Raw genomic sequence first — 19,056 nt, forward strand, 5'->3', positions numbered from 1 at the left:
CAGTTTTATTTTATAACATTAGAAAAAAAAACATTTTGTTGGTATACTTGAATAAGCAGTCTTATTCATTGTCTATATTTTAAGGAAGAAAACTTCAGAAAAAAATGTTGCTGTCAATTTGTGTTCTTCAACTGGACTTACCTAACAAACACAGTTACGTTTTCTGTTATTTTCTGAATGCTGAGTGTTGAAAGTCGGTGCACTGACCATAGCGAATACTCCGACCAAAAATTCAGCAAACATTCGCTTTCATTTTCCATAAATCTTTGCTTTATTGAAGGACTTTAACAAATAAGTTTTAAAAGTTATGGTATTATCTATTGTCTAATTCTTTATCATCAGAGTACTTATTAATTCCGTGAGTTTTGGTTTTATGACTGAGAATGCTTTTCAATGATATATTTTTGGCCTTATATTGTGTAAAATATACAAATTTGAAGAGGTGGGACAATATTGTAGTCATTCCAATACAAAATTTGATTATACCAGGCATACATATATTTTGTTACTACGTTTCTGATAAAAGTTATTTTACTGCAGATATTGATGCAATATTCTAACATTGAAGACTGTGCAAAATGCGGCTGTGATTGGTTAGATGTCAAAGATGGTCAAGGAGCCCAGACAACATACGTAACGGGTAAGATATTATATTTCATCTTAAATGAAATAGGTTAATGCACTGGTTATGCTTCCAGTAAGATTCAAGTCTGTGAATGTCCGGAGAAAGATGTCCGGCGGAAAAAACAGCGGCGTAGTTTAAATACATGTACTAAAATTTCTTCAAATAGAAATACTAGTAATGCTGACGAAATACAGCTGAAAGTAACAGAGAAATCTTACATTACATCTGCATATACAAGTATTCTTATTTTGCGTATATATTGCACTGTATATTAAACAGAATTGTATGCTGATGAAGTGAATATCCATTTTCATGGACTTGACCAGAGGCCGATAGGCCGAGTAGTCTAGTACAATAATAGAGAAAAGATACTGAACCGTGCGATAGGGTATATACAAGAATTTATTACAGTTTGTCATTTAGGTTATATTGAGCAAAAAACGGGCGAATGACATCTTGTCAACATTGGGGAATTTTTTTATAAACAAACGTTCACCCCAATGTAACGGTGCTATTTTTATGCCCCCGAAGGGAGGCATATAGTTTTTGAACCGTCTGTCGGTCTGTCGGTCTGTCTGTCCGCAATTTTCGTGTCCGGTCCATATCTTTGTCATCGATGGATGGATTTTCAAATAACTTGGCATGAATGTGTACCACAGTAAGACGACGTGTCGCGCGCAAGACCCAGGCCCGTAGCTCAAAGGTCAAGGTCACACTTAGACATTAAAGGATAGTGCATTGATGGGCGTATCCGGTCCATATCTTTGTCATCGTTGGATGGATTTTCAAATAACTTGGCATGAATGTGTACCACAGTAAGACGACGTGTCGTGCGCAAGACCCAGGTCCGTAGCTCAAAGTTCAAGGTCACACTTAGACGTTAAAGGATAGTGCATTGATGGGCGTGTCCGGTCCATATCTTTGTCATCGATGGATGGATTTTCAAATAACTTGGCATGAATGTGTACCATAGTAAGACGACGTGTCGCGCGCAAGACCCAGGTCCGTAGCTCAAAGGTTAAGGTCACACTTAGACGTTAAAGGATAGTGCATTGATGGGCGTGTCCGGTCCATATCTTTGTCATCGATGGATGGATTTCCAAATAACTTGGCATGAATGTGTACCACAGTAAGACGACTTGTCTCGCGCAAGACCCAGGTCCGTAGCTCAAAGGTCAAGGTCACACTTAGACATTAAAGGTCATTTTTCATGATAGTGCATTGATGGGCGTGTCCGGTCCATATCATTGTCATTTATGCATGGATTTTCAAATGACTACGCATGAATGTGTGACACAGTAAGACGACGTGTTGCGCGCAAGACCCAGCTCCGTAGGTCAAAGGTCCTAAACTCTAACATCGGCCATAACTATTCATTCAAAGTGCCATCGGGGGCATGTGTCATCGTATGGAGACAGCTCTTGTTTATTGAATAATATCCTGTGTACATATGCTCTAAAAGCATTTAATAGAACTTGCGTCTTTTCGACGTTTCATGCATTTTTTTATCAATAATTTTGTTTCAGGTTGTCATCATTTCTACAAAATAAGTGATATTGCAAATAAAAACAACAACTTTATCAGCTATTAAGTAATCAGCTGAATTGAAATAGGAATAAAAACATCTTGTATTCTGATGGCAGCCATTCTGAAAACACACACACACACACACACACACATACATGTAAACGCAACCAATCGGGGATGTAAGCTATAAACCTACCAACTGGGAACTTCTTTATTACTGTAGCTACAGTTATCATGTTTTCAAATCAACTCTTATTCTTATGATCTTAAAATTATCCGAGGCTTTAGATTAAAGCTATCTTCAATTGTTAAGCAATGGGATTTTTCACATTCAGAGCGGGGAAATTTTGTGTTAAACCAACTGAGGTGAATGTGTAACAAACCGGGTGTTTGTGTATAGACGAAATGTGGAATTGTGTGTTTCAACAAAACGGGGAGTTAGTGTAAAGACTAAATGAGGTACAAGCGTATAACTAACCGGGTACGTGTGTAAAGTTGAAACGAGGAACTAGCTATTAAAATGGTGAATGTGGAAGCTCCTGTTACATATCATATATATGAGAAAAGACAACCGAGGGACTTAACTTGATTTGATGGGGTTTACGCCATTTTAAACACTATTTCAGTTATGTCAGGTGGGCAGTTTACCCAACAATCGTTCCTGGACAGATCAAGTACTAGTGCTCAAGCTGTTATATTTCTTACATAAAGAGACCCGGTCGGTAGCAAGGATTGAACCCATGCCCCTTAATCAGTGAGTACTTACGAGTGATTTTAAGTCAGCGATTCTAACCAACCGAAAACAGAGGCAGTCAGACAATAGAGAATGTTCTATATTCTGTATGTAGGTACATGTAGCACGTCAATCATTCGACATTCAATCAAAAATTGTCTATGTCAAAGGTTAACATTAAAAAATTACCTTTTATGACAAGGCATAGAACAATCGAAGAACAAACCAGACTCATGATGCAGAGACATGATAAAGCACAAAACAGTATCTGGTTTTATCAGTTGTGTGCTTAAATCACTTTCCATTGTCTACAGCAACTTTTGAACTTCGATATTTTAAGATTCTTTCACTGGTTGTAGGTGCAGATAGGAATATCCGGCCTCGAGGGTAACTGTTTAGGCGGTAACGAGGCTCTCTGCCGAGTTACCGCCTAAACAGTTACCCGAGAGCCGGATATTTCCATCTGCACCTATAACCAGTGGTAGAATCTTTTTCTTGCATACCGGTTTCAAGAAATAATAATAAAAATAAAATCAATTGAACAGCTTTCTTTTTTAGAACTATTTCTTATGGCAGTATATTTAAACAAAGCGCGGGAAACCACGTCCGTAAACAGGAAAGACGTCATGACGTTTCAAAACGAACAACAATGTTTAGTTCCGGTTTTGTTTTACCAGTTGCAGCGTAACGTTATGAATTTTTGATAAAATAACGTGATTTGAATCGAGAAATATACTATCAGGAACCAATAGGAACTGTCAAGGTATTGAATTTTCATTCCGTTTTTTAAATAGAATATAAATTACTACACAAATCTTTTACAAATATGTAGTTCTTATACGTCATTTACAACACGAGAGCCATTTTACACCACCCCGGGGTGTAAGATGGACTTTTCCAGTACCGGTAAAGATACCGGAAATCCCCGTCTGGTTTGCAAGAATAAGTAATATTGTATGTTTAGTTCCTTCTTTATGTTTTAACTAAAACAATTAATTAGGCATTCATAAATCTCAGGGCGGATACAGGATTTGGTGTAAGGGTTGCAAAATATTTGTAGTAGAACAACTATGAGGGTCCGTGGGCATGTCCCCATCTCCCCCTCCCCACCCCACCCCACCGGAACATTTTGAAAACAATAGATCCATCTGGTGCATTCTTGGCATTCTGAGGTGCATTTTTTTTGGTATTGAAAAAGGACAGGTTTTATGATAAAATCAACCCAAATAACATGCTACGTATAGTCCATGTTTTAATGACTCGTCAGACTTATTCTTGCTTAAGTATCCAGGAATGGAATTTCTAAGCCCGATTTCTGAGGATTTTTATGGGGAGGGGTTACTAAAGTTTATTAACGTAAAATAAAAAGCTCGTGAAAATATCAGTTTGTGATGCTCACTTATGACATAAAATTGATATTTCACTGAAACAAACAAATATCCTCTATTTATAGGAGCTCATGCAAACTTGTCGGACTTTTATTGTGCGAGCGTAGCGAGCAAGAAAAAAAATGCATTGTTTTACCCAAACAAAAGACAAATTGCCTATGCGAGCATAGCGAGCGAGAAAAAATGCATATTTATATTTTCACCCAGAACAAATGATGAATTACCTATGGAAGCGTAGCGAGCGAGAAAAAATTCCCCAATCCCTGGATCCACCCTTGAATCTGTGCTAAGCAGACAGTTTATTTTTCCTGCAATTCTACTCGTTCAAAAGACAGAATTAACAGTCAAACAAATAACACAGACAACTTATTTGGATAATCTCCCAATCGGCGTAATATTCAGTATATTTTTCAGTTGTTGTGTTCCTACATTTAAACTGTGTATTATTATATATACATTGTATACATTATCATGATTTAAACTATAGTACCGTTTGCTATTTAATTATGATAAGTTTCAAAAAGATAAGGCATTACAAAAATGACGTTCCCAGAGTAGGATATCAACGCATGACTCAGGCTTGAGACGAAAACAATTATAGTAGTAGGTAAATAATTTGAATAAGATAGAACTGAGGCAAACACATGACTCTAAATCAGGAAGAATGACAGAAACAAAGCATTTATTTTTATTTGCGCTTTTCTCTCCGATAACAGGTTAACGAAAACTTGATTTTCTTAGAAAAAAGAATTTTGCGCTTATTGAAATGCAAAGTAAAATTTTAGGTTCGATATGCGGAAACAGGAAATAAAAATCGGGGAATCTTAATTCAAACTCCGCAATGACTCGCAGTCCCTGACTTTTGCATGAAAATCGTTATTTCTTGCCCGGGAAAATAGCAATCAATATTAAAAAAAGACTTAAACAAAGTTTACAGCATTTCCAATCATATTTATTGTGTTTCCAAACTATTTTCCCGTATAAAGGTTTGGTTTTATCTTCTTTTCTTTTAGAAAACCAGACTTCAGTAAAACGTTGACTTTACATAGTTAATCTTTCAAAATTTGTGAAGGTCGTGTGTTCGAATCCCACACTCGGAAAGTCATTTTCCCAATTTTGTGACGATTTTTCCTTTAGAAACTGAACATGATTTAATTGCAAACAAAACTATCTTGAGTTTCGATCACGAAAATGTATATAAAGTAAAACGTTACAAAGGTAGGAGAATGAAAACTGAAGCAACAGCTGAATTTACCGCAAAGTTTATCAGTACTCTTTCAAAACAAAGTACATGCAGAAACGGAATGCTCGTGTAAAAATCGTTCTGATCAAGGAAGATTAAAATGAAATCAGTCATAGGAATTTTAAATTCATGATATTGTTGTTTTAATAAAAACATTTAAATCGTAAGTATTTTTATGATTATTTATTTGCGTTTCCCTCAATGCTATTAATACCAGTAAATCATACGTATGCCACTGTCAAAACTAAAGAAAAATATACTTGCACCCATAATAAATACTGCGTTAATGTGTCACCAAATAGGGAAATGTCTTATTTTGTGTCGGTCAGTTACATGAGTGAACTATGAAAAAACAATATATGTAACAACGAATAATATCGTTATGTATTTTAAAGCTTTATATTCAATAAAATCCTTCAATCGCAATAAAGTTTCTCTGTTTTCAAGTTTCAATCAAACGATTAGTACATGTATAATAAGTTGTGAATTCATACGATGCGTTACATATTGTATTTTCTAATACCTCGGGAACGCATCTGTAGAATACTGTGATTGTTTCTATTTCATCAGCACTGTCAGTTCAATCATCAATAATTTTCGTTCTTTATTTCCCCAAAATACCACATAAAATGCTACCGCAATAAACGCACGGTGTGATATATCGCTGAATGAACAAAACTGATAAGTAAGTGAGTGAGGTCGTTCCCACCCCGTCCAACAACAAAATTTCTTAAAACGTTGTTTTGATCAAAATGAACTTCTACGGACCTGAAATTGAAGAAAATATCATGCGCAGATATAATTGTATGTCATACTCATACTTATTGTAGAATGATAAGAATGTCAATGACAGAAAAAAACTCCTTTTAGTTAATGAGCATATGCATTGTAAAAATTACCCTTGGTATGTCAGTAATGCACTGAGACTTTGAGCTTTCAAACTTTACACGTCAATGGTTTTTGTGTAACAACTTAATAACTTTTATAATGCTAAAAGCGACAGTTTATAAAGATAAGACGCTTATTAAAATATAGCAAATTCATGATATAAGTTTTAAAATAGTGTGCTTCAGGTTGCAGAATATGGGGACAATTTTTCTGTAGGATATATCTGTTCGTTATGTGAACATCAAATTTTTTTTTTTTTTTTTTATTATTTTTTTTTTTTTTTTTTTTTTGCATGATAATTGTTTTGCTGTGATTCCCATGTGTTTAATTGATGTCTCACGGTTTCTATATTTTTTGCCAAATGATCCTAAACCCGTGCAGCCGCAGCATTATCATTTTATTTGAACCGTCGTAAACTACAATTATTTCGGACATGTACAACACACTTTATAGCCTATGCTTTGTTGAAACATTTTTCTATCATGAATTTCTAGACTTGGCGATCGCTAAACAAAAATCACACAAAAATAGCATGGAATTCCCGTGTTAAGGTAAATGCACGAGTTAGCTATGATCTAGGCTTTAGAATTTCCAAGTGTTTAAACAGTTTTAAGAATGTATTGGAGTCAGATCCTTGTGTCATTTTCTTCGATGTGTAGTAGATAAAATCAATCAGATAATGTACTAATGTTCAATCTGACTAAAGTACATCTCCTATTACGCTACGCATAGGATCTGAAAACGACCTATTCATTGCCTCGTTCTGACGGCCCTTTCACTAGCCAATCAGAGCCTAGTTTACAACATCTTGCAAATCTACCTGTAGCATTGACTTTTGATATTTACAATTCTTATGTTGTAATGTATCAGATAGCCGGTTAGCTCAGTCGGTAGGCCACTTGCTTTGTAAGCGAGGGGTCCCGGGTTCGAAATCCTGGAATAACTGTATATTTTCTTACTCTTTGACAATCGAACAAGTCGTCTGATTGGATAACATAAGAATGCAATAATGGAAATCAAAAATCAGAGACGATGTGATGTCGTTTAATCTTCGTTTAGAGATCAACACTTATCAGATTGTACTAATGTTATGATTAATGTGGTCTCTAAATTTGACAAATACTTAATAAAATAAAACTGTATTAAACTATTTCGGCTTTGTAGTATTCACTACTCTTCAACATACGTAGATAATTGCGTAACAAGTTGACAGCTGCATATACATGTATAAACATCGTAGGAGGTAACGACATAACAAATGCTGTTTCAAATGCAGGACAGGTTTTTGAGAGGTATTAGTATCGTTTTTACTTTTGGGACATTTTTACATCATAGATTTCAACACATTGCGATTGCTGAACAAAATCAGCGCGAAAATAGCATGAAAATCTTGTGTTAAGATAATTGCATGAGTTAGCTACTGTATGATATAGGTTTTATTATTTTCACGTGTTCTTAATCAGTATTTTAAACGTACTGGAGTCAGATCCTCATATGCATTTCTTTGATGTGTAGTAAATAATATCAATAAGTTAGTGTACAAATGTTGTTGTTCTTTTTTTTACAAATAACGAAACTGTATTAAAATTCTCTGGCTTTGCCGCTGTATTACTGTTAAATTTACATAGGTAATTGCATTATGAGCTGAATATATGAACATCTTTGGAGGCAATACTACATTTATTTTTTCAAATGCAGCACGGTAATTCAAAAGGAATTAGTATATTTCAGCACCGCGCCTGAAGTTGAAAGTGATTATATGAGCCGTGCCATGAGAAAACCAACATAGTGGGTTTGCGACCAGCATGGATCCAGACCAGCCTGCGCAGTCTGGTCAGGATTCATGCTGTTCGCTTTCAAAGCCTATTGCAAGTAGAGAAACCTTTAGCGAACAGCATGGATCCTCGGGATCCATGTTGGTCGCAAACCCACTATGTTGGTTTTCCCATGGCGCGGCTCATATTATATATAGAATTTATATTTTGAGTAGTGTTCCTGTGAATTATAATATTCTCAGTTTAACATAAGTATTGTCAAATCAAGTCATTAACATAGAAATAAAAGCGCATAACACAATAAGCCGGAAAAGATATGCGGTAACATAAATATATTATACTGTCTTTGTGAACGTAAAAAGATATTTAATTGGTAGTTGATGAATTAATCAACATAGTCTTTTCACTCATAAGCTTAGAATAATGAGTGAAATCCATAAGTTTAAATTAATGGTGCAAAATCAAATTTCAACCTTGCGATATTAATATTGTATCCCGCCAGAAAATACAGCTCAAATTTCGAGGTATGACTAATTTGAAGGTCAGGAATAACGTGGTATTGTTAAAATGAACTGGGGAATTCCCCGGTTCGAGGCGTATCCCCAGTACGTTGGTGTGTATTCATACGAAATTACCCAGTTGGCAGCGTTTACAAACTCAGACACACACGCACACACACACATGCACACACACGCACACGCACACGCACACGCACACACACACACACACACACACAAATGCCCAAGGGTCACGAAGCGAAAACCGTCGTACATTGTGTATGTTTCATCCAAATAACAACATCAAAGCAATAGAACCTTGAATTAACCCCACTACAAGGTTCCTCGCTATTCCTTTCAAAGAAAACAAAACTTAAATTTGACGATGGCGGTCATTTTGAATTTTCTTTAAAAATCACCGCAGATGGCAAGTTGTCGTTCGGAGGATTCCCATTAATTGAATCCTAAAGAACAGGAAACTTCAAAAATACCAAGTTCAGTTTAAGTTCTTCTGGACTAGAGGTGGGTATCACCTTGATCAAGTCCAGTTACATTGTTTATAAGAAATAATGTTTACATGTCTGACCAGCGTTCGACCAATGGTATAAGCGGAATTTACGAGTCATAAAATAATTACAAATACATCCAACCCGCCATTTGCTATTTTGGCAATATCGCAGTATTGAAATTCTGTTTTGAAATTAAGTATACATTTAGAACAACCTGATGTTAATATCATATCAAGATGTCAAAGATATGGAAAGACGAAAAGATATTGTGATGCTTGGCATTACCATGCTTGTTTTCCTTATTAATATTATGTGGCACGGTATTGCAGAACTCATTAGAAAATTAACTTTTCTATTTAATAGTCTAAATAAGTAATTTCTAATCCTTTCCATTTACAGTGTATAGGGTATTAACTTATTACACTTACAATAAATGGGAAATACAGTTTACACCTGCCTCTTGTTGAAATTGCATTGATTATTTGTGTAAATTTAACTCTTCCTACTTACAGTACATGTATTTATGCTTTCCAGGTTGAATATTCAGGTCACCGGAGTTATTAATTTCATAAGAGTACCTTCAGTAATTTTTCAGATATTGGCAGAACTACAAATTGGGAATTAACTGTTTTGATCTGTATACATTCATAATTGCCACAATTGTACATATAAAATATTGCAAACGCTGTACGCAGTTTGATTTTGTTGCAGGAATTGGTGATAGAATATGCGGTGTTTGGCAAAGGCCAGACTCAGTCTTTACTACAGCAGGCAATACTTTAACCCTGACGTTTATGAGCGACAACGGAGATCAGATGAGTGGTTTTGAACTTCTGATCAAAACAAAGCCAAATGGTATGTTGAACTTGACAAAGTCTGCATGTTTGGAAGGGGATCAACATTATTTTAATCGAGCACATTTATCAAATGTAGAAGGTCGTGCTCCATAAACAAAATGCATAATTTCTGGAGTTATTTTTAAAAACATGTATGATTGAAAACAAAACACAAGTTTTTTTCCTTTTCAGCGGTTTGAAATAATGGTTTATCAAACGTATAGTAAACAACTTGTTTTCCTGAAAACTAACTTTTGTGCAACGTGCATTAGATAAGTATGAAAAAAAATCACAATTCAATACCTATTTAAGATATTTTTTTTATTATTTTCATATAAAGAGGTCAGTTCTGATTCTTCCAAAGAAAGACATCTTTGTGTGTATCTATTGCTCGCCTAATGCATTAGAGAACGTTTCTAAACATTTAACAGACTGCATGCGTATTTTTAAGATTATTAGTGCCAACAAGCGGACCTCATTTAAATATATCACTTGATTGTTTTTACTTCTTTTTAGCTCATATGAGCGCAATAATCTGTGAGGGCCCGTTGCCTGTCGTCCGCCGTTGTGTGTCATGCTTCGTCGTCAACAATTGTACTGTTAACACTCTAGGGGTCACAGTATTAGTTCAATCGTAATAAAACTTGATCAGAATGTTTCATTCGACAAATCTCGCAAGAGTTTGAAACTAAACTAGGTTATCCGAGATAAAAAAAAAACTAGGTCATTAGATCAAATAATAAAAAATGCTAATACTCTAGAGACCACATTTTCTACCTGACCTTCTTAAAATAATGCCAGTCTGTTTTTCTGCGTAAGGTCGGAATCAAGTAAGTTGAGATAAAAAGATAGGTTATTAGGTTATAGCAAAGAAAAACTTTGTTAACACACGAGAGACCAAATGTTCTACCTGGTCTTCATCAGACGTGTAATGACTGTCATTATGAAATCTAAGTTTAGTTCAAAACCGGATCAATTGAAATCACAAACTAGATCATTAGGTCAATACATTTTAAAATTTGTTAACATTCTACAAAATTTACATAAACCATGGGCTGAATTTTTTAATAAAATCTAGGTCAAATTGGAAGATACTAGATTATCTGGGGTAAGAAATAGGCCAGGTGAGCGATGCAGGGTCTTTATGACCCTCTTGTTTATGACTACTAACTAATGAAAGTATTTTCTTCACTTCAAAACAATTTGCATGAATCATGTGCTGTGCCGCTAGCAAGATTATTATGTCAAATATACTCTATTTATAATGTGGCTTTCTATATGTTTTAAAGAACTGAAGGACTCAATCCTTGTGGGTTGCAATCAGGATAACTGGGATATCAAGATAAACATGACACTGCTGCATGATCTCTACCCTACTGTCAAAACAACTGACATCTATCTAGGTGAAAACAGATGCACTGGTTCTGAAACAACAGGTGTTCTGAGATTTCAACAGGGTTTGAGTGAATGCCTTACTAATCAGAAAGTGAGTTTAAGTTAGAAATATGTTTTATTTATCATTATTTGCATTTATCATAATATTATCCTTTATACATTTTTCCTTTAATTACTTTAATTATTCGTAATAACCATCTCTACACTTAGCATCGTCCAACATAAATGTACAGAGCTTACATAGCTATTAGTTTATTATCATGGCCTCTATTTTTGGGGGAAAGCCAAACTGTAATTACTTTTACCGTTCTGTATGTCCGTCTGCCTATCTGTCCTTGTTCGGACACCTTATTGATTATATTTGAACTTGGCACATGAGCTTATCACACCATTGCTGAGTGTAATGTACATAACTCGTCATCCTGTCCTTTAAGCAAAAGGTCAGGATGGCCAAAAGGTTCTTAGCAATTGTACTTTCTTTTCTAGGCCATACATGCGTCATCCTTATACCAATGTTTTAACTAAAGTCAGAATAATCATTTTAACACAAATTTGAGATGCGACGAATGTGTGACCTTCTTTATCTTCAAAGTTCCGAGGGACAAAGGGGCTCTAGAAACGTAACTTTCTTGTTCGGGCTATATTATCATCCATTCTTTCCCTAACCTGATTTTATTTAAATATGTGATAATATTGTGGTCTGCAAGTACAGTGTTATCTTCAAAGTCTTAAGAGTCAAATTGGTCAAAGTTAGTGTACTTGCTTGTCTGGTCTTTACTTTTGTAACCTATATCTTTGAAGAATAGACAATGCGGTATCAGTTGGGAGCTTTGACTTCCTCTTGAGACCTTATGGGGCGGGAGGTATGGGGTATCAAAAGGGCCTTAGTAAGAGCAATTATTGTTTGGGCTTAATTGTATTTCCATATTTATTCCGGACCATATCGACAAAACGGTATTAAGATAGGGTTTTTTTAAACACAACGAAAAAGACCGAAGCCATCAGTTTGTGCGAGCAATCATAATTTAATTGCAATTGCTTTGGCAAGCTGAAAACCAATATCGTTTTAAGCTACCGAAAGGAATTTCATCTCTGCGACTTTTGAATCCTTCGTCATGGACTTGTTTATAATGGACGACTTCTATGTTCTGATGAATACGGTACATCATGAATTTTGTACAATTTGTAACAGTAATACGAAGTTTTAAAGTAACTGAAAAAATCCTCTCCAATTTCTATATGATTTTAGTTAAACATCAAATATATTATTATTATTATTATTATACCAGATTTATATAGCGCCCTTTTCATGATCAATTTCACGTTCAAAGGCGCTTTACATAGTTCAAATGCAACCACACAGGGCGCATAATTCATTCTCTACTAGTACAGACACAGAGCGATCTGACCAGAGGGACAGAGTAAGACAAAGCCCCCACGACAGAGAGATCAGAAATCAGATACAGGCTTGTCCGGCTAACTTAGCCTAGCTCGTTGCGAATAGACAGCCTGGTTCTTTAACGTGCCCAGTGTATAGCACTGATACACGCAAGGATTGCCTGGGTTCCTGACCAGTACACCTCTAGTTGGGTGGGAAACACTGAAAAGCGTTTCTGAAAATCCCCGAGAAGCTGCCAAGGATCGAATCCCCCGACCTCAGGATTGGAAGGCCAGTGTGCAAACCACTGAGCTATCCGTCCACAAATATAGAATATAATTTGAACGAAAATTTTTCTTTATTTAGGTTACATGATAATTACTCAGCTCCTTTATTTCATATAAACAATTTAATCTGTGTATCTCATTTTTCAGTACTCTAGAGCATTTCAGTGAAACAAAAACATATATAGCCATATATATATTTAGCAATTACGCGTATGTAGACATTTTCTCAATGAATAGCACTTAAACCTGCAAAATCACAATGAAAACGGTCTAGATCCTTTCTAATTTGTACAATAAGCTTATTAATAAAGCAAAATCAAAAATAAAACTGCCGCTCATAATACCTTATTTCATCAACAACATGGATCTACGCTTTGGAAACACTGAGAAGTCACTTCCTACCTGATGTAAACAGTCCTGCAGAGGCGTGATCTGACCAAAGAAAAAATCTGACGACATTAAAATTGAATTACATAATAAAATCAAAAAATCCAATACACTAAGACCAACAGATTTAGTATAAATTAAAGCGTTGCCCTATCAGAGGAGGCGAAACCAAACCAGATCTATTTGATTTTAAAGGGAAAAAATGTTTATTTGATTTTGTTAGAAAAATAAAATCGCCTAAATTGCAATTTCATTAGTAAGCCGAGATCCAACTATTGCAATATATAAACCCAAAGAGACTCTTTCTAAATGAAATTTGTTTCTATTTTGCGTAACTACTCGATGGTATACCGATATTATGTATTACACAGATCTTTCAGTCTCAGTTATCTTGATCATAACAAACGGGCCGCTGATTAGCTTTTACAAAAAGCTAACCTTGTGATGCATTGAGGGGCCTCCGTGGCCGAGTGGTTAAGGTCGCTGACTTCAAATCACTTGCCCCTCATCGATGTGGGTTCGAGCCTCACTCGGGGCGTTGAATTCTTCATGTGAGGAAGCCATCCAGCTGGCTTACGGAAGGTCGGTGGTTCTACCCAGGTGCCTAGTCGTGATGAAATAGTGCACGGAGGGGCACCTTGGGTCTTCCTCCACCATCATAGCTGGACAGTCGCCATATGACCTATAAGTGTGTCGGTGCGACATTAAACCCAACAAAAATAAAAAATTGTGATGCATTGCATTGTTAACTATAGCTTGATCAGTACAATCTGAATTGGAGCATGTTCTTCATTCTTACAGGACATGAACGACTTGCAAGTTTATGCCAACGAACTTATTGCTGTTGAACGTAATCCTCAGTTTGCATTCATCATCAAACGTTATATTTGGAAATTGGAAGTAGAATGCGACTTAACAGCGAACGGTTCAGTTTCTGGTAAAATTGTTTTGAATCATATATTCTAGAAATAATAATTAAGAAATTGTCGTTGCCAAAATTCCATTCTAATTTTGTAAATTTAAGTTATATACTGCAAATGCGCGGCAGTGTACCTGGATTAGCTTGTACGTTTTGAGGTTCACGTTTCCTTCTAAGAATGTGGATTTTCTTTTAAGTTTAGCATAAAAAAGAATGAAGGCTTGATGCGATTTTCAATAGATAAAGTACGCGTCATACTTGTATCGAAATTTCAATTCCGTACCCGCAGTACATTGCTAGACCATAAATATGCACAACAATATTTCTATTTAGCCATTTTACAAGATCATTTATTTGAACTTCTGATGATTACATTTGTACTCAATCCTATTTACTGAGCAATAGTTTCACTGCATGTAAATTTTAAATAAATTCTTCTTTTAGACTAAACGATACAATAATAACAAAGAAACCTCAAAAATTGCATTTTTCTGATTTTTATAGAAATTGAAAAATATATCTTTGAGCTTATTAAAGTGACAATTAGCTTTTAATTGAAAGTGACCTAAGAAATTAAATTATTTGATAGCTAAAAAAATTCAGCTCAAAGCTGTTTATATCCTGACTAAAACGAATTCCGTATGGATCGTGCCAGGAGCCTGTCACGCTATAATTTCATCAAATGAAATGCCATGTTACATTTTACTTAAAAAGATTCTAATTCATTTTTCTTTTAATCTGACATAAAATAAACCATGTAACAAATTATGAGCACAAGTTATACACACATGTTTCAAATAGGTACCGCTGTCTGCAATATTTTGTCCGCCATTACAGTTGTGACCTGATCAGGGTACTCTTCAGTTTGAAAACAAATAGGCCGTATAGAATTGTTATTTATTGATCTTTTCTGTGAATTTAAACCTTTTAAGGTATGTTTTTCATGAACTTTGTTGAAAATGATTATATTTATAATTTATAATAATTAAATTCATAAATATACAAAATGTTGATCTTGATTTTTGTTATTAACTTTGCATGACGTCATCAGTTTCTCACGAGAGTCAGTGCGCAGATGTTGCGCTTCGTGACTGATTAGGAAACCAAATGGGGTAACGCCATAACTTAATGGACGCGACCATCAGAAAATAAAAATAGCATCTCATAAATATATTGTGTTCAACACGATGTTTTGTTTCCACAAGCGAACACTTGTAACCATTACGGCAAAATTCTGGGCAATGCTGATTGAAACCTACCATAACTTCACATAAAAGATTAAAAGTCAAAATAAAACCTAACTGAAACAAAATATTGCATTGCAGTGTCTTCATTTGTTTAAATTTTATCAAATTTTGGTGAAATAAATAGAAAAATAGTGAAAAACACTAGAAGATTTGTTCAGTGCATAATTATATAGGTTAATTAATGTATTTATATGTATGCATGATGTGTCCATTCAGCATATTCTACTTAGGCAACAAAGTTGTCAGTTCTTTTTCCGACCAGTAGATAACGTGTGATGAATAAATTGTATAGCTGCATACGATTCATAGTAATAATCCAAATATTGTTGCGTTTTAGAATTATCTTAAACGATTCTCTCTTGTTTTTTTTAACTTTAAATAATTGAAATTTGAAACTAAAGACGATCACTTACATAATTTCTTCGACTCTGTAAACACATCGGCCACCTGCATGTTTGTTTTATTTTTTCAGCTGGTGGATTCAAAGACGAGGTTGTCACTGGACATACATCATATGGTCAAGAACAAAAGTTGAATATCTCATTCTATCTGGATCCGAGCTTTAATAACAAAGTCCATGGGAATCCCCTTAATGCATCTGCTGGGGCTCATATCTACCTGAAGGTGTTTACAAGTATCAAAGACTGGACCATAACAATGAAACTTAAAACGTGCTATGTCATACCGTCTTTACATGCACCTGAGAATATGAAATACTACTTGATCAAGAATGGGTAACATGCTCTTTTTGAAATATATAATGTGTATAACAAAAATTCGTAAAAATCTAAAGTGCGAAAATAAGTATTTAAAACTCACATGCAGGTGCCGCAAACAAGTTAAACTTGGTTCATATTGAATGAAATGTGATGACTAGAAATGTATATAAGTACTAGAATAAGAAGCTTTACTAAGAATTGTAAACGACGTTGTATCAACTGTAGCAGTCTTAATCTTCCAGACAATGCGAAAATCATAAAATTAATGACATGTCACTCAGCTTTTCGCGGAACTTGTGTTTGCCTCACAGCCAACGCTGTGTCTTGGTTGGTTTGTTGACTGGCTGGCTCACTAACTGACGGACGGATGGTTGGATTGGTTGATGCATTGGTTTGTTGGTTTGTTTGACTGACTGATTGACTGATAGATAGATTGATTTATTTGTTTTACTTTTTTGTTTAAGATTTATAATAAAGTTCATTTCATGTCCATGTTCGGATAGGGAATGTCGTATATCATTTGTCCATTTCAGATGTGAGGCTGATACCAACACACACATTCTTTCCCAGACAGGACATGAGACACAATTGGTATTCGATTACTTTGAGTACACCGAAAATAAGAACGGCATCTACGTCATCTGTGAGGGCCTCATATGCTCACCAACGGACACATCAGTAGAATGTAAAATATCGTGTATTCCAAATACATAGGCCTCACGTGTGTTGAAACTGAAGTAGAATATTGTTTTTAACCTAGAAGAGCATATGGATACACGAAAAGTACTTTTTGTTTCCGCGTACATTATTCTGGTTACTTTCTTTTAAATAAATTGTATAGTCAGAGTATACATCAGATTTTATTCTTTTTATTTTAAAGTCATTATGATTTAGGCGTATTGCTATGTATACAGGTCGTGTGGATATGTGTTTGTTTAAACGTCTGAGTGGATATGTGTGTGTGTTTAAAAGTCTGAGTGGATATGTGTGTGGTTAAATGTTTGCGTGTATGTGAATGAACCTGTTCTCTCACCCGTGAGGTCAATATTATTCCGGTGGCAATGGCTAAACACATGTAGAGGGAAAAGAGATAAACCCCGGAATGGATTGAACCAAAGGAGAACACTCATTTTGTACTTCTGTATGGTAAACAGTTTTCATTCGGTATTAAGCTAGTAGCTAATAATGTTTCCATTATCAACATTATTTCAAAGACTGATCAGTTATTTAAAAAAGACATGCCGTATTTCATGACAAAATCAAAAATACTGTCGGCTTAAACCACTGAGGCAAGTCTTTCCGCTTGTTATCGAAAGAAATAGTTTATTTATATTTTTAAAAATGCCGACAGTTATTCGGTGTTCACATTAAATAATATTTTAACTGGGCAGAACGTGAATTGGATGCACACTTACTACAAGCGAGCGAAATGGTTGCAAACTTACAAAATGGCGGATATTTGCCAAAACTACCGCACATTCGCATTTTTTTATCAGGTAAGTGGGTTTGTATGGTATTTTGAACTCTACGGATATGTGCATGCATCATTTCTATGTCTACATCACAATCGGTTTTGCGTTTTAGCGTCGTAGATTTTGAATGGACAGAGTTATCGAAGGTATGAAATGGTGATGTCCGGGTTCTGATATTTGAACGACGTCGTTTCTTGCCGGTTTTTTTTTCTTCTTTAAATCTTTAGATCAAGCTTGCCTGTATTGGGACCCTTAAACGAGACAAAACAACTAATTGTGAATAATTTTATAAAAAGGTTGGTTTTGCATGTTTCATAGATGATTCTATACAGTACCCAAAAAATATTTTGTTCAAGCTCTTTTTCGTTACAAACTTGTTATCAACTTGAAAATTAGTGTCCAACTCTCGGAGAATGTTGTTGGTGCTTGTGGACATTGGACATGACCATTTTATACCTAATTCGAAATCTACGACGCTTAAACGCAAAACCGAGAGTGACATAGATATAGAACTGATGCATGCTTATCTGTTAAAAAAAAAACAAGCGAACGTAGAACAACAAGCGAACGTGTGATGATTTTAGCAAATATACGCCATTTTGTAAGTTTGCAACTGGTTCGCTCGCTTGATGTAAGTTTGCAACCACTTCACGTTCTGCCCTTTGTACGTACACAATTAGACCTTAATTAAGCCTTGTTTGTTATACTTAAAATACTTTGATATAGATTGTTTGTCACTCTTATTTAGACTTGATATATTATACAGTTTCAGTTTTACTCTTTTCTATCGTATGATTTACTTTTCTATGTTACAACTTCAATAAATAAGCAGGACTCATCTTTCAGTGTTGTCGTTTCTACGTTTGTTGTGGCGTCTTCTAAAACAATCTTAATTTAACACTCTTTTTGAATGCATCAGTATAGATTTTAACGTCAAGTCGCCATGTTATTTTTCATTTGCATACTAGTAAACATGTTACGTGACGTCATTTTTCAAAAACAAATATTGCACATTTTGTTAACTAACCGGTGCAAGAGTGTGTGTATTACCTCTCGTGAATAGCATCAATCAAACCAAGCCAACTACTACTTTGCTTGCTTGTATTCTATGCTTCAGGTAAAAGAGTGCTTTAACACGATGGGCGGTCAAACGTCGGGCGTAATAATTTCACGAGTGAAATTATTTGTACGACGGCTTTCAGCCCGAGTGAAATTATTTGTACGACGTATT

The 19,056-nt window shown here is 35.2% G+C and overlaps 1 protein-coding gene across 1 annotated transcript; it reads left to right on the forward strand.

The window, feature by feature from the left end:
* Window positions 1–546: 546 nt before the first annotated feature.
* Window positions 547–18,665, forward strand: LOC128557305 (zona pellucida sperm-binding protein 2-like). Its single transcript, XM_053544561.1, has 6 exons — window positions 547–640; window positions 9,897–10,040; window positions 11,311–11,507; window positions 14,270–14,405; window positions 16,107–16,368; window positions 16,887–18,665. Exons 1-6 carry the CDS (start codon window positions 547–549, stop codon window positions 17,065–17,067), a joined length of 1,014 nt encoding a protein of 337 aa, XP_053400536.1. The 3' UTR covers window positions 17,068–18,665.
* Window positions 18,666–19,056: the final 391 nt, after the last annotated feature.

Source organism: Mercenaria mercenaria, chromosome 5, assembly GCF_021730395.1.
Source record: "Mercenaria mercenaria strain notata chromosome 5, MADL_Memer_1, whole genome shotgun sequence".
Lineage (NCBI taxonomy): Eukaryota > Metazoa > Mollusca > Bivalvia > Venerida > Veneridae > Mercenaria > Mercenaria mercenaria.

Excerpts from the sequence above, each read along its gene's own strand:
- LOC128557305 (XM_053544561.1), top strand. The coding sequence starts at position 547 with ATGCAATATTCTAACATTGAAGACTGTGCAAAATGCGGCTGTGATTGG. Across the intron at positions 11,508-14,269 it reads AATGCCTTACTAATCAGAAA|GACATGAACGACTTGCAAGT; the intron begins GTGAGTTTAAGT and ends TCATTCTTACAG. Across the intron at positions 16,369-16,886 it reads TACTACTTGATCAAGAATGG|ATGTGAGGCTGATACCAACA; the intron begins GTAACATGCTCT and ends TGTCCATTTCAG.